Genomic DNA, 27,052 nt, shown 5'->3' on the forward strand with positions numbered 1-27,052 from the left:
TTGTACTTGACGAATGACAGATTCCAGCCATGCAGTAGTTTACCATTTCTACTGACATGTTTTTTTATTGGATCGAGCGCAAATTCAGAGAACATGTATTTTCCAAACCCAACATCTCTATATACATTCTTCATGGATAACGACTTCTTTTCGTGTATATGATTTTGTTTGACAACAGTATATGAATCCATACTGAAACGACGCATCAAGTACACAAAAAGAAGTTGTTATCTGCAAAGGTTCTTACTTTCTTGTGACTGGCTATACTTCTAAAATGCCCATCAAACAGATCATCTTTCTGTACACACAATGAACCCTCAGCATATCAGCAAATGAAACAGCCAATCGGAAGCCGTCGTTACACTTGAGTGCATATCCACCCGCTATGACTGGGTTCGGTCTCCCGAGGGCTTCGTTTCGGGGGAAGTAAGCCCAAGTACAAAATATTGCACTTTTGAATCGCGATTGTACGCTTATAATTTTGTTTATTTGTTTTTTTAAAAGCAGCAATGTTTATTATATGTCATGAATAAGTGATAATTGTGTTTTAATTATGTTTGATTTTTTGGTTCCATGTGACCTTTACAGGTCACGAGAGCGCCACATTTCGAGTCAGTGAGCCCAGTCTAAACGCTTAGAGGTCACGGAAGCGCCGCATCCAAGGCTAGGAACAGTGTCTAAACACTTACATATCTGAGTTCTTTGCCCTGCAGTCCCTAAACCACATCATTTCCCCTCCCATCCGGCCCTTTCTGTGCTTCTAAAGCTCTAAATGTAGCAAGTCTTGACATGATCAGGTTCAGGTGGTGACGGACCGCCAGCATGAGTTCTCCACCTAAACATCACATCTATCGTTCCCTGTCTAGTTTGTCTCACAGTGTCTGAACCATATTATCGTCAAGCCCTTGTTGCAATGCGCAAACTCAAAATGAAGCATGTCGAGATTTTCATCACGTTTGGAAACAAGTTCACAGGGTTCATGGTCAGTAAAGATGAGATTAGCGTGAGTGAGTTGGGTTTTATGCCGCTTTTAGCAATGTATAGCAGAAATATCACGGCAGGTGACACGTGAAATGGTCTTCACACATTGCATCCATGTGGAGAATCGAACCCGGGTCTTCGGTGTGACGAGAGAACGCTTTAACCATTAGACTGCCCTATTTTCCAGTTGTGCCATTGCACACTCTCTCCTTCCCCAGTGGGCTATTCGAGGACACCCACATAGCTTCCTCTTTTACGAACACCTGGTGTCAGAACAGATTTGCCGTGATCCATTTACAGTCAGTCCGTTCGATTTCATTTGAAACCGATGAATTGCTCACTCACACACAATCTAATAATTGTATCAAAACCAAATTGTGCACAGTCACATGAAATTGACAGTGCAAAATTTGGTTTTGATATATGTATTATTAGAGTTTGTGTGAGAGAGCAATCCATCTGTCTCAAATGAAATCAAACGGACTGTAATTGTTCAGCTGTTATCCTGTTTTAATTATTGTGAGATAATTAAATGAGTGAGTGTGAGTGAGTTTAGTTTTACGCCGCACTCAGCAATATTACAGCTATATGGCGGCGGTCTGTAAATAATCAAGTCTGGACCAGACAATCCAGTGATCAACAACATGAGCATCAATCTGCGCATTTGGGAACCGATGACATGTGCCAACCAAGTCAGCGAGTCTGACCACCCGATCCCGTTAGTCGCCTCTTACGACAAGCATGGGTTATTGAAGATTAATGCTAACCCGCATCTTCACGTGTAGTGAGTGAGTGAGTGGTTTCGGTGACAAATATGCATGAATATAGCCAAAACAACATCGAGCACTTCGACGTAAAACCATCAACTCAAATCATTGCAACTGAACATAATTTGGAAACAGTCATGGGCTGTGAATTCATCACACCGTGGAAACGTAATCAAAGAATGGGTGAGTTAGCGAGTGAGTGAGCGACTTTATTTTTATGCCGGTCTCAGCAGTAGTCCAGGTGTATGGTGACGGTCTGTAAATAATCGAGTCTGGACCAGACAATCATGTGAGCAACAGCATGAGCATCGACCTGCGCAATTGAATGAATGAATGAATGAATGAATGAATGAATGACAGCTGATAGTTGACAACTGATAATGCCTGCTCAGTGGCGCTTAAGAGAGAGATAACACGATGACAAAAAAACAGTGATGCTTACTAAAAACAGGAAAACCTAATGAATCCTTTGATTTTGCATTTTTCAATTCAAGTGGAAACGTATATAGGTTTGCTAATTCAGTATATTGTGTTTAGTTCTGGTCAGATAATTGTGCCCTTTAAAAATATTAAATTTGTGAAACAGCAAAATTCTTTTTAAACTTGGATGTGTGCATAAATTATGTTACAGTACCGGTTTGATATCGTCAAGTCTTCGGACAGAGAAACTTTAATCATTTTCACTCATAATGGCCAAGATGAAATAAAAAAGGCAGACTTTTCTTAACGCAAGCATATATATATATATATAGATAGAGAGATAGATAGATATATAGATAGATAGATATAGATAGATAGGTAGATAGATAGATATAGATAGAACTGCATAATTGGCATAATGGTGAACATGTGCGGATGAAGCTTAATTAATTATTTCCAGCGCATGTGTTGCAGTACCTTAAATAGCATAAAATCTTCATCTTGTTTTGACAATATATATCACCTGCATATCGATATTTATATCCCGTACATTTCAATTGAATGCACCACGCCTCTCAACCAGCACGGCCACCTTCCTTTCCTTGCCGTTCACGCCATTGGGGTACACCTACTAATTTTCTCTTGAATTTTCTAAAGCAATGCAAAAACCACGTGCTCGTGTTGGAAAATCCCAACAGAGGGCGCCTTTTCCTTCTCGGCCAATCAAAACAGCAGAAAACTTCAGCGCCCTCGCGTCGCGATCACTCTCTTCCGCCATTTTGAAGACAATGGATCAATCTGGTGGTCCAGGTGGATTTGATGCACAATCGGCTTTCGCGGACGCAGTAGCAAGAGCAAGACAGGTAATAATGATCTTTAATCACTGAAATCCAAAGGTGCTGAGTTGTAGATCATAATGATACGTATTTTGATTGTTTCGGATATCTAATTATGCTTGTTCCTCGACCGTGGCTTCTCGGCGATCTGAAGACATGCTTCCGCGTGCCGACATTTTCAATTAGCAAAAGGCTGGGATGTGCACGTGGGTTTGAAACATTCGTTACGATCTCTTATGGGTGATTAATAAACTTGCAATGGTATCTACGTGTGTGTGTTGTTCTTCAGTTGTGTCTTTGGTTATGTCTTCAAGTGCATATTAATATCCAAGTAAATTAGGTTATGAAAAGTACAGAACTCGCTTAGCCTCAGTTCCTTGCACGCCCTCAAGGGTCATCGTGCCAATGCGTATCCGGCCTGTAAATTTTGCGTTTATGACCCAATATTTATTAGAACGATCAAAATTCTCCATCTCATGGCTGGACAAGCAAGCATTACCTACGTGTAGCTTGCAGCTGGTATAGTTTTAATCAATTAAACCAATTCGATACGCAGTAGCATGGGCCCCACGTGTGCACCACATATTGCCTACAACTTTTGTTCCGTGTTTTATAGGGAAGTAGAGATTTCACTGCACGTTGAAGATTGGGACATATTCACAGATAAATTAGCGTGTTGTTGATGCAGATTTTGGTATATTTTGCAATATACTTGTAGCATTATTGCCGATAGTTGCACTCAATGTATTTGGCTGTGGGTTCAACAAATTTTATTCCTTTCCTGGTATATTTTCCAGGTGATTTTAACATAGACAAAAGGCTAACAATGTTCTTCATTATATGGGCTAAAATGGCATTTGAAATGAAGTCTCAAAGCTTATTTTAAGCAACCTGACCAAGGATGGCAGTGACCTGCAAGTCAGCAAGAACAGTGTTCAAGTTTAGTGATGTCCATGAATCTCAAGTGGCTGTTACTACAATCATGTTTAATCACTCCATGAGTAATAATAATAATAATAATAATAATAATTTACTTCCATAGCACCTAGTATTCATCTGAGAAGTTGCTCACTGGAGGCTGTAATCAGAATCTGATTATTATTACCCAGTTAGCCCAAGCCGCCTCTTTTGCACCAGAAGGTTATACTCTTACGACCATTTTCTCACCAGTTACCCATTTTCTGTTGGGTGAACGCGCAATTTTGAACAAACTCACTTGCCTAAGGTGAGACGACATGCATCACATGTGCTTCATTGTGGGTCAAGACTGAAGTCCTTTAAGCTTCAAGGACTGTCTGAGCTCGATGGTGCTTAACTTCAACTGATTTTTTACCTGAGCTCTACGCATAGGACCTCTCACCACCACATTCTTAACATGGTTCGTGAAAGGAAGCTGATGCACATCTTGTTCATTCTAATCTTTCATCTCAGTGCAGGCTGCAGCGCTAACTGAACCTCAAATGACAAACTCTAGTGAACCAAGATATTTTAATGACAATTTCAAGTATGTCTGATTGAAGAAACCCAAATTCAGAAGCTGTAATTACCACTTAAAAGTTGTCCTTGAACAGCATTGAAAGAATCATACATAAATAAGAACTGAAAGTTGTCAATCTCTCCCACCTCCAGCCTTTTCCCCCCACCCCCACGTTTTGAACATTTTGATAGTTATTTATTCTAAAATGCTTTACATAAAATGACTTTTGTTCCACTTCATGAAAAGTCATGGGTCCATTCAAACTTGATTTGGGTTTATAATTTAAGAAAAGCACACTGAAAGATTTTTCTTTGTAAACTTGTTGCATACAAACGGGTTCAAGAATGTATTCAAAGGCCACTTGCAACAGGGCAAGTGACTTCAAGAAAGTAAGCTGTCCTGTCTTATTTTCCATTTGCCCTGAATTTGACACGATGTGTGGTGTTAATGCTTACTTGACTATTTATGGAAGAGTGATAATTTTACTCTCTACTAGCTCTACTTTATTATTATTGCGAACTTCAATAGCATCATTATCAGCAGATATGAAATTAAATCCAAGATTAATTGCCGTTTCAAACCACAAGTTAAAATTATCTAGTATCATAATTATCAAGTAAGATATCATTTTTTATTGCCCAAAATATAAACTGACTTGTCCCGGGCGTTAGACCATGGGATTTTTTAAAACCCTGTTCAAAGCTTTTTTTATTGTGTGTTTTTTTTACATTCATTCAAGCAGTATGCCAGTTTCGAATCAATGTGCAATTGTTGCATTGTCATTGTTTGTTGGCATTAGTTTCCAAGAAATTGAGCTACCATGACATCTGTGATAAATGATTGTGTGCTGACAAAGAATGCATGTATTATGATTTATATAAATGGTTAAGCCTGAGTGTTGTAAATTATCCTTTAAGATTATAGCTGTTTGTTGAAACATACCGAGAAAAGATGGTAGAGATCAAAAAGATAAGATATTTTTTTTTCTTGTTTGTGATGATGGTGACCCTAATTGATGAGGACCTGTGTTTTTGTATCTGGTATAGATTGCTCATGGTATCAATGACTGTCAGCCAAGACTTAATAGGTTAAAGCTGTAACCCAAAAACTTAGAACAGTATTAAGTAATAAATAGATTGTTGATATATAACCAGTTGTGAATGTTAAACCAATCATAATGTCAGTAATGATACCAGGGATGGAAAATCGTACTGATGGCACAGCTAAAATTGAAATGGTATGGTTTAATTCTTACCAGTGTACCCTTATGACACACTTTCGATTTTTCGAGAGAGCACCAAAGCATGTTTTCACCATTATCATCTTTTAAGGTTTAATGATTTGTACTTAAATTGTGACAGTGCCCATGGGGCACACTTGAAAAAAACCCCTTCATTTCAATCCCTGGATACACGTCAGTTCCTTGTCTATTGCAGATAGCAGCTAAAATCAACCAGCCCGGAGGGGGCGATGCAGGACAGCAGGGTGTGAAGAGGCCATTTGAAGAGGGATCAACTGGGCTTGGTTAGTTTCTATCTATTTAATCTTAGCTTAAGTAATGCACAGGGTTTCATCAAGGTCTTAGTCAAGGCTGAAAGTCATAAGGAACTACTTTCTGTTTTCAACAGATGATACAGAATGAAAGTTCGTTTGAAAATTCGAAGAGTGGCTTTGAGGGATATTGAACTTCAGTTTGCAAGATTCAACATTCCTCTATGCTAAGGAGTTTTTGAGAATGATTTGTGACAAAACCCCATTTGTAGATTTTTTTAAGTAGTATAAGCTCTCTGAACTAGATGAAATCCTGTAGAAGTTTTAGATGTTGAAATGTGTTTTCTTACTCATAGTCTTTGTTTTTAGTAATTTGTGCTGTGAAGTAATTGATAACTAAACCCCTCGTAACACTGAAGTTATCAGCTAGTTTGCAACATCTCTTTGAAATCTATCTATGAAAGTCTAACATTACTTTGTTAGTACTAGTTATCATACTTGGGAATTATTTTGAATTCTAAAAACTGAAAAACTAAATTTGTTATGACCTCAAAAATAAGTATGTTTAAAGCAGGTTTTAGGGAATTTTACCAAAAAGGAACTCAATTTCTGTTTAAGTAGATGTTAATCACATTCCCTTTTTACATGCAGCTGCCAAAATGCATCAGTCTTCCATAGAACATTAAGATTGTTGCCTCTCGAGAAGTTTGTCTGCTTGTCAGGTGTTCCTTTCTGCCTTCAGCATATACAAGAATTTTTTTATACCCCAGGTGTCCTTGTTTGTATAATCTGAACACCTTTTGATAAAATGTCATGTAATGTTGTGAAAACCCTGTCAGAATTTGAGCCAAGATGTTGATCTTAACTTTTCGAAAAGAAATGTTTACTCCCTGAAAGCACAAGGCCGTAACACATGAGTATTGTATTCCATTGCACTTAGTATATAATATACTCTTTTGACACTGTTCATACATTATTTTTCATGATGTTAAAACTACATTGTAAGACCTTATATTGTATCCATGTAATATGTATTGGGATCTGTGTGTTGACAGCTGTTGGTATCTGTCTGTACTGTGACTGCCAAGATCATTGCATGTGTAATACTGTTGTAGAGTGGTGGATGGTACATAGTTCTGAATAACATTACCCACCTGCATGTTGGCATTTTGGGATCACTGTTAGGTCATTATGGTGTTTCAGAATCAGTTCAGACAGCCCATGGGGCATACTTGAACATGACAGAAGCGACTTCAGAATATTCTGTGGGTTACAATTACAAGCAAATGTCCAGTCAAGCCTGCAGCATCATTTCTCGAGACACCTGATATTAGTTTTATCATTGTAAAATAAGGACAAAAAACATCTGCTTTGCCACTTGTCCAATGACAGCAGCAAGGTGTCCTGTGGTCCTATGAACTATTAAAGAAGTACCCATGTATGGCACTGAGTTTATCAAAGGTGATTCATAATCCAATTTGAACACAAGTGTTTTTGTACTGATTGGTGCAGTGCATCACTTTCAGGGTAGCTTTGTCCGTGCCATGTACAATTTTACTTCTTGCACAAATGGTCCCTTTTATGACTATAGACAAGCATATTCATGACTAAATAATGGATAATTGTGATCTCAAGATACTATTGCTTGACAACAGATGTGATCTTTCTTGACACTTAATTCATTTACATTCACATAAGAGCTGTTGAGAACGAGTGAGCTGCAGATTCCCTAGCTCCTGTTTGTACTTGAAGTTGTTGTTCTTGTGCAGATTTTGAAAATTATCGCAGGATTCAATAGTTTAGTATTGCCATGCTTGATGGTGTTTGGTGGCCATTTAACATTACTTCTATTTTCAGCTTTTTGAAACTGAATTAAATTCTTTTGTCTTGCATTCTAATTCATTGTATTGAGTTCAAACTTTAGTTCATCCAGTAAGCCCAAGTCCTGGTTGACACGGGTTAGGTTTACTGGATGTCATGTAGTTCTGACCAGCCTTTTAACTCAACACTGTACGTAGACATGACATTTACTAGTAGTTCCTAGGGGTTGTCTGTTTCCGACTCAGTTGTAACCATTCTGCATAGTCTCAAAATCTCCTTCAACAACAACTCCCAAGAACATCTCATCTGCTTCTAGTATTTAGACACACCTTTGAATCTTCACTTTTATCCATGTTTAACACCACAGCAGCTGTCATTATCTGTGATTAATCCCAACATCTCTGCCATTCTTCTATCCACATTCTGACACAGCCTGTACATTGGCACCTAGACAAACCCAAGGATAGCCCCTAACAGGATGTTTTTTTGTTTTTCTCGTTTCAGGTGAACCAGAAGCAAAGAAAACCCCAGCTGCAATTGTAGATCGTGAGTTGTTTGACTTGTGGTAATGTTGAGGTATAAGGGATCAACAGTTTGACTTAGTTGAACTACAGTGTTGGGTTAGGCCTGGTCAGAAATGCAATGTTCTGGACACTCAATAATGCTTTTCTTCCCTCAGACAACTGGACACAACACAGTAAGTATGGTCTTGCTTTCAGGGTGCCAGGCAGAAAGGTTTGGTAAGATATAGGGTACAGATAGGTGTGAGATTTGTTGTTGATACTATGTTTATGAAAGTGTTGTTTCTTTACTAGCTATAGGAGCACAGCTGAGAGCGATAGCAGATCAACAAAGAGTAGCTGATCAGCAAAGGTAGGACATTTTACAATCCTTCAGTCCTAAAAAAATCATTTCAGTTAACCGTGTTCAGCATACCAGGCTGTCAGTCATGTATTAAGTACCTGTTTCATGTAACCAGACTTAAGCCATTGATTCAATTTGACTTCCCATTCTGATCATTGTTACTCCTTCAAGTAAATGGCCATTTTTTTCACTTGATTGAGAGATGGGTGCAGTTGTTTTTAGTACTGAAAATCTGAAGCATTGAATTTTTTAAAAACAATCTGAAAAGGCCCTACCTGGTACCTATCAGCCCCATATTGGTTACCTGAAGTAACTTACTTGTATTAGACTTTATGGCATACCATTAGTTCATATTTGTTTAACTTGAAGAAAAGATTATGGAAGTGTTGCCAGTGTTCAGCATACATAACCCGTAAGTCTGATGTGATATAGGCTGGTTTCAAAACAATTCCTTCAAAACTATTTCCCTCAAATCTCCTTCGAGTCAGATTTTTCAGATTGAAAGGGTACAGTTGTTTTGTAATAAAACATTTTAATTCATGTTTCATCTGTGGTTCTTCTGAAAGCGCAGTTTCAGTACTGCTCCTCTGTTGAATCTCATTGTGAAATGAAAAAAAAATGCTGTTTAAGGATTACTTCGACTAGTAATCTAATATGAACTTGGCAAATTTCATCTGCAGCTGTAAGACTTTCCCCCTTTCAGTTGTGTATATAGAAGTGATGTTAATCAAATTTGTAAATGTTTCACTGTTGCCATTATTGTGATGGTTCAGGTCATTCCTGACCTGCACCAAAGAAAGTTCCCTGTTTGGTTTAAAAATTATGCCAGTTTTTGTTGATGTAGATGGAATTGTTACTGACTCCATAGAAATGTCCTGTATTTCCCCCAGTAGGAAGAGATTTCTGATGTCATAAGAGCATGTAACACTTGGGGTTTACATATATATATTTTAGAAATGGAGGACCTGTATTTCAATCAACTCAAATGTACAAGATATTTAATCAATATAGCACTTTCCTAGTGGTATTTTGGGTCTTGTGGACCAGTTTGACAATTGACTATTTAATAAAACTGTATGGCATTATCCAAACTCAGAGCCAGTCAGGCTGCACAGGCTGCACAAGAAGCAGCAGCAAGAATCAATCAGCAGCTAGGAGTAGCATCATCTGGTCCTCCATCAAGCATCCCCAAACCACACCTCGAGATGGTCAGCACAGAAGAATACGCAGTTCCTGACAAGATGGTCGGATTAAGTGAGTAATTCATAACTTTTAAGAAAAGAATCACTATAATCAGTTTTGAAAACTCATAAAATCCCAAGCCAGCCAGCCAGTCTGGTAACTTCATGTTTCAACAAATTACCAGTCTGGATGCAAACTTGCCTGTCAGGTTTTCAACAATAAACGAGATAGAAATCAGGTTTCTGAATACTTACCTGCTTGTATTGTAACATTAAGGCTTAGCTACCTGACTTGGTTTAGAAACTAGAAATATTTTGAACTTTCTGCCTTAAAACCAAGATCAGAGAAAAATAAATGAGTCTGAATCAGCATGGTCATGTCATTTTTCTCAGCAGCAGAGATGTTTTTCGTTTCCAGAGCAGAACTCAAAAGCCGTTCAATATTTTTCTGCAGAACTTTGTAGATATATCAGTCAGAACCTGAAGTGGTGCCTTTTGCTATGTACAGGTTTTTGTGATTTATTGTTTTTCTCGGTTTCCATGGAAACGTTTCGGACCTAGTCTGAAAAGTGAGAGGTGTGTTTCGTTTCCAAAGCAGAACTCAAAAACGTCTTAATATCTGTCTGTAAAACTTTCTAGATATGTGTGGCAGACCCCAAAGTGGTGCCTTTTGGTTTTTAAAGGTTTTAGTGATGTATTATTTTCTTGGTTTCAATGGAAACATTTCAGACTTAGTCTCAAAATGGAGAGATGGGCTTTGTTCCCAGAGCTTAACTCGAAAACCATTTAAGTCTTTCAACAGATTTTGGCAGATATGAGACAGATCTTGAAATTGTGATTTTGCTGATTACAGATATATGGCATTTATAATTGTCATGACTTCCATGGAAACAAACTTAGTCTAAAAAACCCTCTCAGATTATTTGTCCTTTCAAACGTGGGGTCAGGGGGGATATGTCATCTTCTTATGACTCTTGTTAGCATAAGGCATCATAGGCTGTTGGATTTTTTACTGTGCAGTCTTTGGAGTGTTTTAATCATTACCAAATTTTGTATAAGTAAATCGGTAAAAGTTACCTGTCTTTAGGTTCTGCTTTTCAAATTAAACAATCCAGTTACACTTGTATAGTAATGTCATGGTTTCTTTCAAATGAGTTAGCCAGAATTTGCACATTAAGATACATTTTATTGGAGGAATCTTGTAAAGTTAAATTTTGTATATCATCGTTTAAGACCTAAAAAGTTGCTGTGGTTAAGATTACTCAACCGACTCCAACAGATATGGAAAGTCAATGTGATGGCCTCAAGCTTGATTGAATAAACAATTTACTTCTTTAAAACATGTAAAAAGTAGAAATCCTACCTGCCCACCGACCTACCCTAAATTTTAAAGATATATAATTGGAAGAACAACATTGTTTTATTTAGTTGGCCTAGATAAAGGTGTACGTCCTGTAGGAACTACCTGACCTGTGAGCATCTGGGTTGGGATATTGGCCTTCAGCAACCCATGCTTGTCATAAGAGACGACTAACAGGATGAGTTGGTCAAGTTTGCTGACTTGGTTGACATAGTCCTTGGTTCCCAGTTGTGTGGATTGGTGCTCATACTGTTGATCACTGGATTGTCGGATCCACTCTCAATTATTTACTCACCACTGCCATATGGCTGGAATATTGCTGATTGCATCAGGAAACATAACTCACTCAATGTAGGAAATATCTATTCTTCAGTCATATTGAAAGTTGAATGTTTCAATTTCAGTTATTGGTAAAGGTGGTGAACAAATTACACGGTTGCAAGCAGAGACAGGCTGCAAAGTACAGATTGCCCCAGGTTGGTCCTGATACCAGTGGACATGAGTACATAAATGTTTCTGTTTTTTGTAATCCATCCCTGGTGAATGTGAAGCATAGCAGATTGAAATGCCTTTTGGTATGGTCTTACAGAAACAAATTTGTCAAAAAAGCAATTTCAACTTATTAAGTTAATACTAAATGCGATGAGGAAAAAGCATGCAAAATCGCAGTTAAAAAGATTCACAAATTTTTCCCCCAGCATTTTTTGCAAGCATTGTGGGTCTGTCAGTATCAAATATACACTGGACCCGTGCAGATTTGCAAACCAAGTTTTCAAGAACGTGTAGCAATAGAAATACTAATTTCATTGCTAAAAATTACACAGCTTGAAAACTGAAGTGTTTTAATACATGTCTATGGAAACAAAAAAAGATACAGTGACAAGCTAACTGTCACTGACAAAGCTCATGTCCGTTTATTGACACCTATGTGTCTGCCTGCCTGTCTGCAATACACTACAGTCATTGACCACATGCAATTTATACTTGACACTTATTAGGCTATACACTATACAGAATACACTGATTTATGGCTCATGCAGAGGGGTTTTGTCTCTGCAACATAGTATAATTACACACAGGCAGGTGTGATACTTGTTCACATGACGATGTATCTGTGGGTTGCAAACACTGCATCTTTTTTGCCCGGATGACGGGATCAAACGGAAACGGGAAACGATGCACACTCTGAGTGTCAGTTTAAGTTCTGTGATATACAACAGTTGATTGGTATTGAACAGAAATGCAGAGAGCATGTATTTACAAAGCCACACATCTATGTATACATTATTTATGGACAACAACTTCTATTGTATATGATGAAATGATTCAGTATGGGTTTTTTTCCTGTTATCATTGTGTGACAGCGGTATGTGAATCTGTAACAAAAAGTAGCATTATGTACAATAACAGAAGTTGTTTTCCATTAAAAATCTTACTTCCTTATTACTATTTTTCTGAAATGCCTATCAAACAGATCACACAATAAGTCTTTTGCGTATCAGCAGATGAACCATTCAGTGAAGCATCTTCATTATTTTGAAGTGCTCACCAAAACAATCTGAGCGGGTTTGGTTTCCGAAGTGCTTCATTTGAAGGGAAGAAAACCCGAGTACACAATGTTACAATTTTTATTCGCAATTGCATTGCTTATAATTTGTTCATTTTCTTCAGTCAACACTATATATTAATGTCCTAAATAAATGATATTTTTGTTTTAATTGTCTGATTTTTTTATTGTTTTCATGTGACCTTTAAACTTACATCCACAGAAGTCATTGTTCTGAATCTGTTTTGTTACAGTCCCCAGTATTTGTGGGGAATGTTTTTTTAAGAAAATGGATTTGCTATAATTTCACTACTACCTACAAAAGTTTTTATGAAACCTGCTTCAGAATTAAAAACTCTTTAGTCCGTCAGCTGAATTTGATATTTTAGATGATAACAATTATAGTCTATGAATTGTGCAGATGATGTATGTAAACATTTTGCAGATAGTGGAGGTCTGCCTGAAAGAATGTGCACCCTCACAGGCCCCCCAAGTGCTATACAGTAAGTAACCATGGCTTATCTATAGTTTCACAGAAAAAAACATTGCACTTTAAATAAAAATGTAAACACCAAAGGGGAGATAGTGAAAAACTTGATCATCCCATTTTTTGTAGGAGATGAAAAGCAGGTACTGACATCTTTCCTGTACCCTAATATACCGTATATTATCGCGTATAAGCCGACCCCCCAACTTGACCCTCAAAATCAATGCCAAAATCGTATCTCTCATACATAAGCTGACCCCCCACTATGGGTCGTGGTCTCTGGCCATGACCGAGACATGTTGGACATACCCGGTAAGTACCCGGTATGTTTGATGGGAACAAAGATTGGAAACCTTTGTTTGTTTTACTTTGTATGTCAACGATTACGGCTTGCATCAACAGAGACCAGAGCTGATTTATATTTTGTATATAAGCCGAACCCCTTCTATAGACAGCTTTTTTTTTTTGTCCTCAAAATTCGGCTCAACACGGTAATATACGGTATCACATAATCCCCTAATCCTTGGTTGGTTGTCAGTGCTTTTGGATAAATTACTGAGTTGTCAGTGTTTGACACGTCTTGACATTGCCCCATGGTGAAAGAGTTGACATTTATGCCTACACCAGAACTTAGGCATCATGTCACAGTCTGTAATATGTTAGTAAAGAGCAACATCAATGCAAAGCTTTGCAAATTTAACATGTAAGCAGATAATTTGTTCCCAATTGATAAACGTGAATCGCTTTCTTTTCTCAAGAATCTGAATTGTGCTTTGTATCTGTACACTTGTATACAAAGGTAGTTTGTTACTGATAATCAATGCCTGTTATTATTGCAACAAAAATCATCTTTCAGAGCTTGTAAGCAGGCAATCAATCTTATCATTGAAAGAGGAAAAAGCTCACAGGGTCCAATGGATCCTAATCAATTGTATGATGGGCAAGCTGTGGTAGAGATGAGTATACCAGGCAACAAGGTTGGCCTCATCATTGGCAAGGGTGGGGAAACCATCAGGCAACTACAGGTAAGTGGCTGCACAAGATACTACATATTTGCTCATCATAGGCTGCGTTCATGACGTTTTACCCATAGCAAATCTGTTTTGATATGAACATAAAACGGGCCCAGTTCAAGAGGAGTGACGATCCAGGTTGGTGTTCAGCAACTCATGGTTGTCACAACTAATACAATGTGGTGCTCAGACTCAGTGATTTGGTAAACAAGTGTTGTATCCCAGTTGTGTAGATCAGTGGTCCTGCTGTAAATACTGGATTGTCTGGTCAAATCTCAATTATTTACAAACCACTGCCATATAGCTGGAATATGGCTGAATGTGGCATCAACGTACTTACGAACACTAGGTGGCATGTTTTCATTAACACTTTCTTGCTTTTGTCTTTAGTTCTTTTCCAGAAGGACCTGAGCGGGTATTTAAGATGAAATCCCCTATGGTGTATCGTTATTTTTGGACATCACCAGATTCTATTCCTTGTGAATTTCAGGAGCGTGCTGGTGTTAAGATGGTGATGATTCAAGACAGCAATTCTCCCACAGCTTGTGATAAGCCTCTACGCATTACAGGGGATCCCAACAAGTGTCAGGTGTGTTCATATTCTATTTGCCATGAGTGGGTGGCAGAGGAGTTGCCAGCATTTGCCTCTTAATAATATTGCTGAGTGCAGTGTAAACCTAAACTCACTCACTCTTAACACTAAAGAGTAAAATTGTGATTCCCTATATGGGTACAATGTATGAAGTCAATTTCTGTTGTCTCTTCTTAAGATATTGCGCGAAAATGGCTAACAGCAGCGTAAAATTACCCTCAAACATGGGTGCTTTGGTGAAAGCCCCCATCAGCTTACATCCTGATACCCTTCACCGATTTTGTCGTGGCTTTTTTGAAGATCGTTAGTGAAGTACTTAATATTTTGAAATTTATTAAAGCCCCAAAATAACTTAAATCTGAAAAATGTGCATTTAATGCATTGCTAAGACAAAGATTGATTATCAGTTTGGCTTTTAAGCATCTTATTTGTAAAATGTAATTTTTGTATAGATTACATCTCCAGCGCATTGTTGTACATGAATATGTTTTGTTTTCAGAGAGCCAAGGAAATGGTTATTGAACTGTTGGCAGAAAAGGACATGGAGGTGGGTAGATAGTGGAAATAGGTTTTGTGTCAGTAGTGAATGGTATGGTTCAGAATGGAAGATAGAGACCTGAAGCAGTGCAACAGGAAGAAAGCTTTTGTATGGGTCTGTTGTCAGTCTTTGGTTCAGTAATCTTTATGGTTACCATTATTTAATGATAGACCTAGACCAGTATTTTCCTTTAACTCATGCCATATTAACATGATTACTTTTCACAGATGGGTGGAGGCGGAGGCGGAGGCAGATTCAATGACTATGGAATGGGTGGCAGAGGAGGTGGAACTGAGGTTAGTAACTGTTAGACTAGTCTTTTCTCTGTTTCGGGATTTTACTTCTACGTTAGGTAAGTATGTTAAAAATTGTGATGGCTAGGTAGTGTGTCCTTTTTCATCAAATGTGGCCATTACTAAGAACTCAGACTGTTCCCATTGCTTGAATGTCTGTAAAGTGTAATACAGTTGGACAGTGTTTTTATCAGTGCACTGGTGTGTAGGAACTAAACTGATTTTCCACGAATGTTGCAGACAAGGGCATAATGTAAGACAAATTTTTTACTTCATCCTTTTTAGTATTTTTTTTGTTGGTGCTTAAGTCAACTATTCTCTTTCAGATACCTGTCCCCAGAGCAGCGGTTGGACTTGTTATTGGCAAGGGCGGAGAAATGATCAAAAAGATTCAAACAGAAACTGGTGCAAAAGTACAGTTCAAGCCAGGTAGTGTACTGTACAGAATATGCAAATTATTACTACCTTAGAGCTGGTTAGTGTTGAAAGCTAAAAGCTGAGTGAAAATAAGAAATTATTACGTAGCCACAGATGATAAATAAAAACATTCATCAAATGTTGTAGTGATTTGTTTGTTGTTTACCTTTGCCTTTGTACTGTTTCAGATGATGGACAGACACCAGACAGAATTTGTGCTATTACAGGCCCTCCTGACAAGGTTAACCAAGCTGTAGGAATGATCCATGAACTGTTGGATAATGCAAATGTAAGGACCCTCCACTGATATTGATAATTTTCATTGTGAGAATTGTTTTTGTTAGTTGAACAAAGTGAGTTTGGTAGACTTGTGGTTAAAGCATTCTGGACATGTCAGTGACCCAGATTCAGTTACCAGCATGACATGGGTACATTGTGTTAAGACCAATTTTGATGTACCCTGCACTATTTCTGATGTACCCTGCCCTGATACTACTGGCATTGTACAAAGCTTTTTAAACTCTAAAAAATCCCCCCTCAAATACAAAACAAAATGTTATTTGTAATGTATTCTTGAAGGAAGCACATAATTAGAACTTTTGGCTCTTTTTAATGGAGACAGGAGTGTCGAATTGTGCGATATGAAAAGGAAGGATTCGCTAACACCATTCGAGTCATTTGCTCAGTGAGTGGGGTTTGATAGTAGACCTTCCGACATGTTGTGGTAAATGACAAGTCTTTCAGGGATGTAGAGATCTTGGGTAAGGTTGCTTCAACTTGTGGATGTTGTCCCAGAAAATAACTAACAATTTGTAGACACTGTTTATGTGAAAGGAAACCTTCACATTTTCAAGGAGGTACTTAATTCTCCCATCCAGGAACCCTTAAAATACAGTTAGAATGAAATTATGAACAGTGTTTTTGGATTTTTCTTGTTTTCAGCAGTTTGGTCCTGGCGGTATGGGTCGAGGTGGCGGCGGTGGTGGTTTTGGAATGGGACGAGGAGGTCGTGGTGGGGGACGAGGTGGAGGTGGCGGCAGAGGTGGCTTCCCCCCAGGGGGACCAGGCAGAGGGGGCATGGGCAGAGGATTTGATGGAGGATTTCAAGATGGAACTACATACACAGTACCCTCAGACAAGTGTGGATTAGTTATTGGAAAAGGTGAGAGATTCTTGTCTTTACCAGCGACGTTACTAATCACTCTGTAAAATCAGTTTTCATTACTCTCAGTGTCTTACACATCTGTAATATGTAAGATATAATAAGTGATTTGTGAAAATTGCAGAAACAGTAGTCGCATGAGTAGGGAGCATGTTCAGAACATATTCACCAGTAGTGACCGGAGCGTCTCGATTCATGCAATATTAATTTACTAGACTGTTACCAACACTGTTGCATTAATCTGCTTCCTGATAATATAGCTTCAAGCATCTTTTAATCATTATTGTTATGTGTTCTTACATCCCAAATTTAGAAATTGTGACAATTGAAATTGAAAATTGTTTGGGAGATTTGACTAAAGTTTGTGAGGATAACCAACTGAAAAAATTACTTTTTTGCCTGGTATATTTTTATTGAGTCCTTTACATGGCAACGAAGCATTCTCTAAATGATAGCTAAACATTATTTACTGTTGGCCAGTTTGTTTTAATTTTTAAAAAAAATGTTTTTGTTAATCATTGTTTTTTCTCGAACAGGTGGAGAGACCATCAGAGAAATTAATCGTCAGTCTGGAGCACATGTGGAGTTGGACAGAAACCCACCTCCAAACCCAGGAGAGAAGATCTTTAACATCCGTGGAAATCCTCAGCAAATACAACATGCCATTCAGATGATATGTGAGAAGGCAGGGTTACAGTCTGATGTGAGTAGCTGTTTATATATTCATCTAGTATGTATCACAACCTCTGTTTGGATGTTTTCAGTTCTTTGGTGTAGCTGTATCACTTCAGTCTGATTGTGATGTAATTGGTATCATTTAGTTATAAATTTCAGAGGGGAGGGGGACGGGAGTTTAAATTGAGTTAAACACTGTGGCAGGATAAACCTTTTCAAATCATGCTTGCAGTGATTGGGAAAGAGAACGTTAACAATGGGCAATTTTCAGAATTATTATCACTTTTCTGAACTTGGAATGAGCCACTGCCCTTGTATCAATAGTAAACTTCCAAATTTTGATTGACCATTTTTCATTCTGATTTCCATAATGGCCCATGGCCCCTGCCTTTTCCAATTCCTATGCTAATACCTAAAGGCAACGTAGGATATTCAAATACCATACAGTGACATGCAGTGTATAGTAATTGTCCAAGGAATTCCATTCTCTTTTATATGCATCCGCAAATGTATTTAATAAAATAAATAATGTTTGCTTGGTTAGATAATCGATTAACAGCATACTTTTCTAAGTCCTCATACAATTCCCAGTATCTGATTTCCTTTGTCATATGCAGTTGTTCAAGTTCTTTAATTTCGTTTCAGGGTCCAGGACCAGGTGGCCCAGGTGGTCCAATGGGCCCAGGTCCTGGTGGTCCAGGTCCTCAAGGTCCGGGTCCACAAGGCCCTCCCGGCCCAGGGCCTCAGGGACCAGGCTATGACCAGTATGGTCAATACGGACAACCAGGGTAAGGATCACAACTGAATGTGGAGCTGTAATGAACCATCAGACTTTCAGTGGATTGCAGGTGTTTCCCATAGCAGTTAATCCATAATAGAAACAAACTGTCAATGCACTAACAGTAACTGTTGACAATTGATATTATAGTCTTTGAGCACAAAATACATGAAGTAGATTTGTTCACTTTCACTTTGAGTTATTTAACCCTGTCTTAACTGTATCCTTGCTCTGGGTTTCAATTTTTTGGTCAGTTATTAGTACAGTGAAACTACTTCAACTTGTTTTTATTTCATGTAAACTGTAGATAAATTTGGGAAATGATTTCAAATGACAGTTCAAGAGAAACAAAAACATTGCAGTAGTTGGTCGCTATCAGTATCACAGTAGTATGTTGCAACAGACTATTGTATAGTTGTTTCTTCCCTCAATAGTCACCCCAACTACGTACCCAACAGTGTACATAAATTTGTGATTTTTACCGAGATATTTGTTCTCGAAATTGTTTCTCTGTCTATGCTATTGCTCAAAGGAGTACATGTTATTGATTTCTTTCTCCTTTCCCTTCAGACAACCACCAGCAAATGCCTATGGTCAAGGATGGAATGCTTATGGACAAACACCCCCTCAGAATGACAGTAAGTGGGTTTCTTGAACTGTAAATCACTATCAGTTCAGTGCAGCTTGTAGCAGTAACTAAAAATCAAGAGGACTTATCTTTAATGAATTCTGTTGTGCTTCATCAGTTGCAAAACAGTTGACAGGAAGTTATTGTAACACACATTTGAAGCTTTCAGTTCGAAGTACCTATGACCTATTATGACCTTGGTTAATAAGTTTATTTGCGTTTCCTGATCAAGGTGACAAGCAGGCACAAGACGCAAATGCTGCTGCGTGGGCTGCTTATTATGCTCAGTATTATGCTCAGTATGGTCAGTATGGGCAATACAGTCAGCAGCAGCAGCAAGGTCAGCAGCCGCAACAGCAACAGCAGCAGCCTCAAACTCAACAGACACAACCCTCTCAACAGCCCCAGAGTTTCCCACAACCTAGTGAGTGTAAGATACCTTTACACTATTGTTCCTGTTGTTTCGTCTGCATGTGCCATAATTCGGGAACGCATGTCACCGATAATGTGAGATTTCTAACATCTGTGGCCATTAAACTATAATTTAACCTTACCACAAAAGTGTCTGCAAGAAAGTGTTAAAATGAGAATGTGTTTTATTAAAAATATTTAAACAGAAGCTATTAATGGTGAAGTAGTGTAACATGTGTAAATGTATTTGGTATATTGTGGTCCTTTTTGTACAGCAATCAACCCCCAGACAGGCCAGGCAGACTACAGCACTGCATGGGCTGAGTACTACAGACAGCAGGGTATGCACTACCAGGCCAACCTCATCATGCAGCAGGCAGCAGCAGCAGCACAAGGAGGCCAGCAGCCTCCCCAACAGTAGTTGTTGCAACGCCTACTTGATGGCTACACATTCACTCCGCAAGAGGTAAAAAACATGCTCTGCACAGAGCTACTAACCACTCTTTACCTTCCAGCTTTGACGACCATGATGCGGTATACAAGGCTTGCATTACTACTTGCATCCAAACATGTCACAATTCCAAATTTTAATCGAAACCTAATTCCTTAGTTACGTGAAAGATGCATTTCTTTAAATTGCTAACTAACTTTGGCATTAGTATGTTAGTACCTAATGCTTGCCTTTATATCTGAATTACCGTAAGTATGTCCCGAGGGTAAGTAAGTTTAATTGTCAGGGAAAAATATATATCCAGTATTTGTTGAAGAGTCAGTGGGCATAACTGTTAAATGTGAGGGCAAGTTTCAAACCAGGTCCAGCCAATTGGAAGCGGACCTGGTCTCCCCTGGCCGTCTGAAAGCCTTGAGTCCACAACACATGTAAGTACTCAGTGTAACAATAGGTAGGGCAGGTTTTCTATTACTGATGCATATGTGAATGTGGTTGCCTTTTGTTTTTTTTGTACAGGGGCTGTGGAGGTGTCTAGCGACGAGTTGCTGCTGTGCTGGTGTCCCATTGTCTCCTGTATGATCAACCTCCATAACTTTATTTGCTATGATGAAACATCGTCTTATTTCATACTTGCTTGCTATAGTAGACTTGCCCTTGTCATTTCTTCATCTGCTTCATAAGTCGTAGTATCACACAACATTCCAACATTAAAATTATATAACAGACTAAGTCACAGCATTATCTACTGTTCTGGACCCTCCAATTACACGTGAGAAGGTTGGAAATGTTTATTTTTATGTGTAATCATGTTTGTTTGTAAATTACATGTTAAAACAGCTGATGGGATCTTCATTGTATAGGCTTAATTTGTGAATAACATTGTTGTCTCGCTTTTATATGCAGTCATTAGTATTATTTTATGCTGTTTTGACACTTTTAATCATGTACATAGTTTGGTTTGTGATCAGGAAGGAAAAATACGCCTGAAGTATTGTGTTCACATGAAGCAGACCTAGGTTATATGTCATGAATAAATGTTTATTGTATGCAAAATAAGCTTGTTCTCTTTGATGCATGAAAATAGTGAAATATATTCTTGTTCATTGACTCGAGAAACTGAGTTTCTTTTGACAGCATTGCACGGAAGGTAAGGTATGTTCAAATGTATATGGTTGACCGAATTGCTCGTAAAATTTGTATATAAATAGGTTACAGCCAAAGGTCGGAGAAATAAACTAACCTTAAAACCCAGCTTGGACCGAAACATCATATGTCTCGTTGCCTTGGCACTTGCTCATATTTTAAATATTGTATGTTTATTTTAAACTTGATGCTTTCACATATTGACATAATTTATGCATTTGAAGAGTATTGTATGAACTATTCACCAGTATTACCTTTGAATCCCAAGTCACAGTTAAATACAGTTCATGTTCCCTCTCAGCCAGTAATTGCCAAATATTTGAATTACGTGTTGAATTACTGCCATACATTCATATGCAAACAGTTGATGGAATTTCTTCCATGGTCAATATATATGGTCTATTATGATTTGTTTTAAATGATGATCTATTTGATACTTGTGTAGATAATTTCCTGCCATTCTCATAAAAATAGTCTTGGTATGGTTCCAATGATTCGACTCATTCTTGCGTTAGCTGGTTCATTTCATAACTTAGGATTTGTTTCATTTACCCGTGTTCCGTTTTATTTTGTATTGATAAACAAATGTAGGACTAGTAGTATGACCCATGTATGACCGTGCTTGACATGTTTTCAATATCGTACCCAATGTCATGAATCCTTAAATACACTATTCCATACCTTTTTATCAGGATTATTTTTGCTCAATGATGAATAGTATAAAATGACTACCCTATTTTGATGTGTATAATGAAATGTTCATGAAAGTGCTTATTGATGATGTAGACTTCTTAGCTTTTGTAGGTGATGATTTATTTTGCTACTGACATAAATAACCATGTTTCTAAGCCGTCCAGTCATAGATGATAGTTTGTACATTTTGAAACTGCTTGTTTAATCAACAAATATTCTCATCAGATTATATATCGTTTTGAAATGACATGAAATTCATATACTTTGTTTGTCTTACTTTGGATAATATTGCGGGGGAAAAAAGTACCATTGAATGTGCATGACATTTTATAATGAATCCACCGATTGCTGTTTTATGATATTGACTGATTTGAAATTTGCTAAAGTAATTCAGGCTCCTATGTTGGTGAGAGGTGCTGATTGGTCGGTCGTTTGGTTGGCTGGTTTCGGCTGGCTGCCAGGCTTTCCCCAAATCTCGTCGAAAGACGACAGGCTCCACCAACCTACCCACTCAGTCCTACTTGGCCAGAATTCGCTCGCGCTGGAGGGAAGATCACTCACCCGCACGTTAACTCCCACGCTCGCCAGGCCTGCCCGTTCTGTATAGGGTAATATTGATAATATTTCATGCCTAAGTGAATATTGACTTCTTCATAAATGTTATCACCAATTGACTATTGCATATTTTTGATAAATGTTCTTGTTTAAATTTCTCATGTTCGCGTGCATTGTTTGACTTCCATAAATGTTTTTCGTTGCAAATAGTTTTTTTAACTTGCATATATATATACCGTGATCTTTAAAAATGATACTTATTGAGTAGATTACTATTTCGTTTGACCTCTTGTGCCAAGATATGCCTTTATTTAATTTGTTTGGATCATTCCATTTGAAATTTATAGCTGTGGAGACTGTTACATGTTGATCGAATTTCATTTTGATTGTTTTAGTTTTGAACCATATGTAGCTACAGACTGGTTTTAAGTAGTATTGAAGAAGTTTTGTTCAAAACTATTTTACATATCCTGATGTTTTTTTTATGCATTGATTTTATGAATGTTTAACCCCGTCTCAATTTCGTGACATTTTATGACCACGCGAGAAATACTCAAGCTGACTTAGTTATTCTGTATATGTAGGTGGTTTGCTGATAATGATATGCAACGCAAGTTTCCAATTGAATATTTGACTTGAGATCTCAGGAAGGTACATGTATGGCAGTTGATACATATTTTCATCATTTCTATTCACTAATGTGATATTTTCCCCACATAATGTGATGATGAGATTTTTCAAATGCATTTTGTTGTCTTAAAACCAAAGTATTGAGCATATTTTTCTAGGTCATGTGTCAAATGAGAGCAAGCCAAGGGTTTCTGGAGCCATGGTCTATCGTTTGCCAGAAATTTTGTTACAGATAAGGGTTGAGAACTAGAGCTAGATGCGTATAATCGGCATGATGCACAATCACAACACAATTCACTGCAGTTAGATGTATTTTAATCAGCGTTCATCATGTTTGGATTTGACTTGTACTTTCCCAAAGTGCTTTTGTTTGTGGTATTATTATATTGGAACATACTGGTGCTGTTGGTTTAACTTAGCTTGTCTTGTTGGGAGCCTCCCCCACCCTCCTGCGCCCTCAACCTCCTCTGCCACAAGAGGGTGGGGACGAAGAGGAAATAGTGTTTGATCAACAGGGGCATACCTCAGTACCATTAAGGATATATTACGTTTTGTGTGGATTGCATATATAATTGATATTCAACTTTGTTCTTTGCACGGTTTACTCAGATTAGTGTTTTTATCAAATTGCTTTGTACAGAAGTTTCATAAGGCCGTATGAAATTGAATCCTTGTTCATCCCCACAAATCTTGATGCATTCCACATGTTTTTTAACCTCATCTTTGATATCTGAAACAGTGCAATGGTCTATTGTTTGAATGTTTTGATATTTCAATGATAAATTGCTTGATGTCATGTCATGAACTTTAAAATATAACATAACTTTTTTGACTAATTGAGGATGAACAAGGATTCTGCGCTGTCAACATGTTATGTACTACACATGAGTGCAGAATAAATGCTAAAAAGAGTCAATATGGTTTTGGTTTGATATTCGGCTAACTCTCAGGACACATAATTGCTCTCATTTGAATGTTGAAAAAGATCTTGCCTTTAAGTTACATTGATAAAAATAAGTTTAAAATGTGTAGTAATGCCAATGGCTGTATGGTTAAACAGTTGAAGTCAGTAAGTGTTCAACACTAATAGACATGCAAAAATACAAATAGATTTGAGGTTGGAATATAACTGAATATATATTGATTAAAGAAAAATGACTTAAAATGTCCTTAGATAACTCTTAATGATAGTCACCTCACTTCTTTCAGCATGGAACACTATTCTAGTCAATTTTTGAAATAAACTTAATATTGGATTTGCTTATGCTGACAAGCACCTTTGTAACCCCTAAAGGGTTATGACATACTATCAGGTTCCAAGCACCCTAAGGAGGCACAAGTGCTCTTAAAAGTCTGAGACTCCAGTGTCAGTGTGCATTCTGAGTGAGTGGATTGGTATATTCTGAGAGTACTGAGAGGTTTCAGTAGTACCATGATGAAAATTAGAAAACGATTGTTGCGTTGTGATTGTCATCCAGCTGTGATGGCATGAGGGGTTCCTTTCCAATCATGTAGTGTTTGTCGTGGCTGTACACATGTTCACATTTAGTCAATGAGACATGATCATCAGTCTTAAAGAACCAAAAGCAATAATTTTCATTTATTTTTTTTGTTATTTATAAAAATCGTTTGGATATTATACATTCCTTTCAAATGAAATTTAAAGTTAAGGCATCGTGGTGTCAAATGATGAATAATTCAGGATCAGGGATAGACACGGGCGCTGGTCTCTCCTCTCTCTTGCCCCTTTTTCCCAGTCTGAAACTTGTAAACATTTAGACATTTTTTACCCCACATTATCTACTTCGGTCGTGTAACCATCACTATGGATATGCCCAATGGTGTCTCTCCCTGTGAAGATGGGTCAGATCTGTTTAAGTGTGCATCAGGTCTTTTGAGGGCTTGCATATGGTCTGGATCAAGCTGAAACAAAGAACAAAGGATCATTTTCTAGCCTTGGCAGTATACGTATTCTCCTCTGCGAACACTAGACAAATCTGAAACCGCATGTACAGACTGGGGCAAGCAAATCTTCAAACAAATTTGATGCGGAGATTGCTTAATTCGTTTTTACTCATAACACATTTGCTAAACATGTGAGCTTTGAATCTTGAACGTTCAACAGATAATCCGTCGAGGGTACAACATGTGAAGCCAGTGTCTGATATTGCTGGAATGTTTCTAAAAGCAACATAAGATCCAACTCTCTCGACATGGACTCGCAGAAATTCCTTATTTTTAGATTTTCTTGCATACATGCGTTGAATCTTCGGAACCTTGACAGAAAAAGGCAGGTAAACACGTATTTTTGGTAGAACGTCATGGAACATTTTTTAACAAGGATCAAACCATCCCTGACAACTGAGCCATATTCTCTACCTGGGCATCGAATCACGTCACCGCCGTTTTCGTCGCTGCCATCCTCGCAATCCGGGTCATCGTCGCATTTCCAGTGCTCGGGGATGCATTGACCGTTGTTGCATGCGTAACGTTCTGGTCCACATGTGTCTACCAAAGGTATAAATCCATGAAGTTAGCCAGATGAGTACTGGAAGAATCAACAGCTTACACAACCCATCCTACCCAACTCCCGGTTAATGTTGGTCCACTGAGCTCCCAGCAGTGTTCAGTTGCAGAATCTATCAAAGATAACGTGGCTCTAAAATTTACGTCTTTCAATAACGCGCATCACAACCACCTTGAAACAATCTAATCATACTCCACTTGTTTGGCAATCATTAAGGGACAGTGGACTGTGGGAACTGACCTCTCTTAGAATAACAATTACATAAATGAGTGAAATGATATGGGTGTTGTAAGCTTAGATTGGAGTGGTAAACTGAAAGTTGCGTAACGGGCAGTCTCAATAATTACATGCATCTGTATTTTATCTGTTCATGCCATCCAATGTTTATCAATGAGTGGATCAGCAGGTCAAATTCTCGAATGTGAAATGTTCGTTCGTAACCCTAATAGTCGTCTGTATTCTTGGCCTCCGTCCATTTCTATCAGCATTTTGTATTCAAAGGAGAAATTTCTGAGGTTCAACGTGTAACCGTAATAAGAACACTGTTGCTTGTCAACTTGGCTAGTATGTGTTTGAGCTCAACACGCAAATGGGGAGTGCATTTTTTTTCAGTCCTTGCACCTACATAATAAGGGAAGCTCTCGTAAAAGACCCAACAGTAGTTCAATTACCAATACTACTACCGTAGTGAGTAATTCATTTGCCCAGAGTGATTCATACCTATTTACTTGGTACCGCAATCGTACGAGTTCACCAAAGGGGTTAAACAACGGGTGCCACTTGAGGCTTCAATTTATTAAGATTTTAATCTCGTGTGCAAGTGCAATGGCACCAATTCATGTTTTTGCATTTTGCTGATTGTTAGTCTGTGAACTTACATATGCAGCCAACCTCGTCTTCCTTTCCTGGACAATCATCATCCCCATCACATCGCCATCTCTCTGCAATACACTCTCCATTTGAACACTGGAACTCGTCCTGATCACACACTGTCCAGGAAACAGAAACGGCCACATTTTAATAATGTGTTGACGATACTGTACCTCGGCAATCTTATATTGTTATGTTATCGCAATAGTACTGAATTAATACGCAGGATTGTTTTCCTTACATGATTAAGTGTCACCTCTAAGCCTCATTTGCATTGCTGCGACCGCCTATGGGCGCCAAACCGGTAAACAAACGTTTTAGCAGTGTTATTGCCCATTGGTTACATTTAGCACACGCAGTTAGAATTCCGTCTTGGATCAAACGAAATAGTGTGGTCAGTTACCGTTTGTTTGGGTTCAGATTAAAACGGTGACTGATTAAATTA

At 38.1% G+C, this 27,052-nt stretch overlaps 1 protein-coding gene across 11 annotated transcripts; it reads left to right on the forward strand.

Moving 5' to 3' along the window:
- Positions 1 to 2,895: 2,895 nt before the first annotated feature.
- On the forward strand, positions 2,896 to 24,126 carry LOC137273638 (far upstream element-binding protein 1-like). Of its 11 annotated transcripts, none has more exons than XM_067806409.1 (20): positions 2,896 to 3,031; positions 5,918 to 6,005; positions 8,298 to 8,339; positions 8,609 to 8,666; positions 9,754 to 9,911; positions 11,603 to 11,674; positions 13,190 to 13,247; positions 14,088 to 14,256; positions 14,735 to 14,833; positions 15,336 to 15,383; positions 15,602 to 15,670; positions 15,994 to 16,096; positions 16,273 to 16,373; positions 17,027 to 17,246; positions 17,783 to 17,949; positions 18,567 to 18,709; positions 19,270 to 19,337; positions 19,560 to 19,757; positions 20,014 to 20,204; positions 20,706 to 24,126. In XM_067806409.1, the coding sequence occupies exons 1-19, from the start codon at positions 2,957 to 2,959 to the stop codon at positions 20,157 to 20,159; spliced, it is 2,082 nt and encodes a 693-aa protein (XP_067662510.1). In that variant the 5' UTR covers positions 2,896 to 2,956; the 3' UTR covers positions 20,160 to 20,204; positions 20,706 to 24,126. The 11 variants fall into 11 exon arrangements, with proteins under 11 accessions (XP_067662510.1, XP_067662513.1, XP_067662514.1 ...); XM_067806408.1 differs by having other exon boundaries at positions 2,900 to 3,031; positions 19,554 to 19,757; XM_067806410.1 differs by having other exon boundaries at positions 2,900 to 3,031; positions 19,560 to 19,751.
- The last annotated feature ends 2,926 nt before the right edge of the window (positions 24,127 to 27,052 follow it).

Source organism: Haliotis asinina, chromosome 2, assembly GCF_037392515.1.
Source record: "Haliotis asinina isolate JCU_RB_2024 chromosome 2, JCU_Hal_asi_v2, whole genome shotgun sequence".
In the NCBI taxonomy this organism is placed as follows: Eukaryota; Metazoa; Mollusca; class Gastropoda; order Lepetellida; family Haliotidae; genus Haliotis; species Haliotis asinina.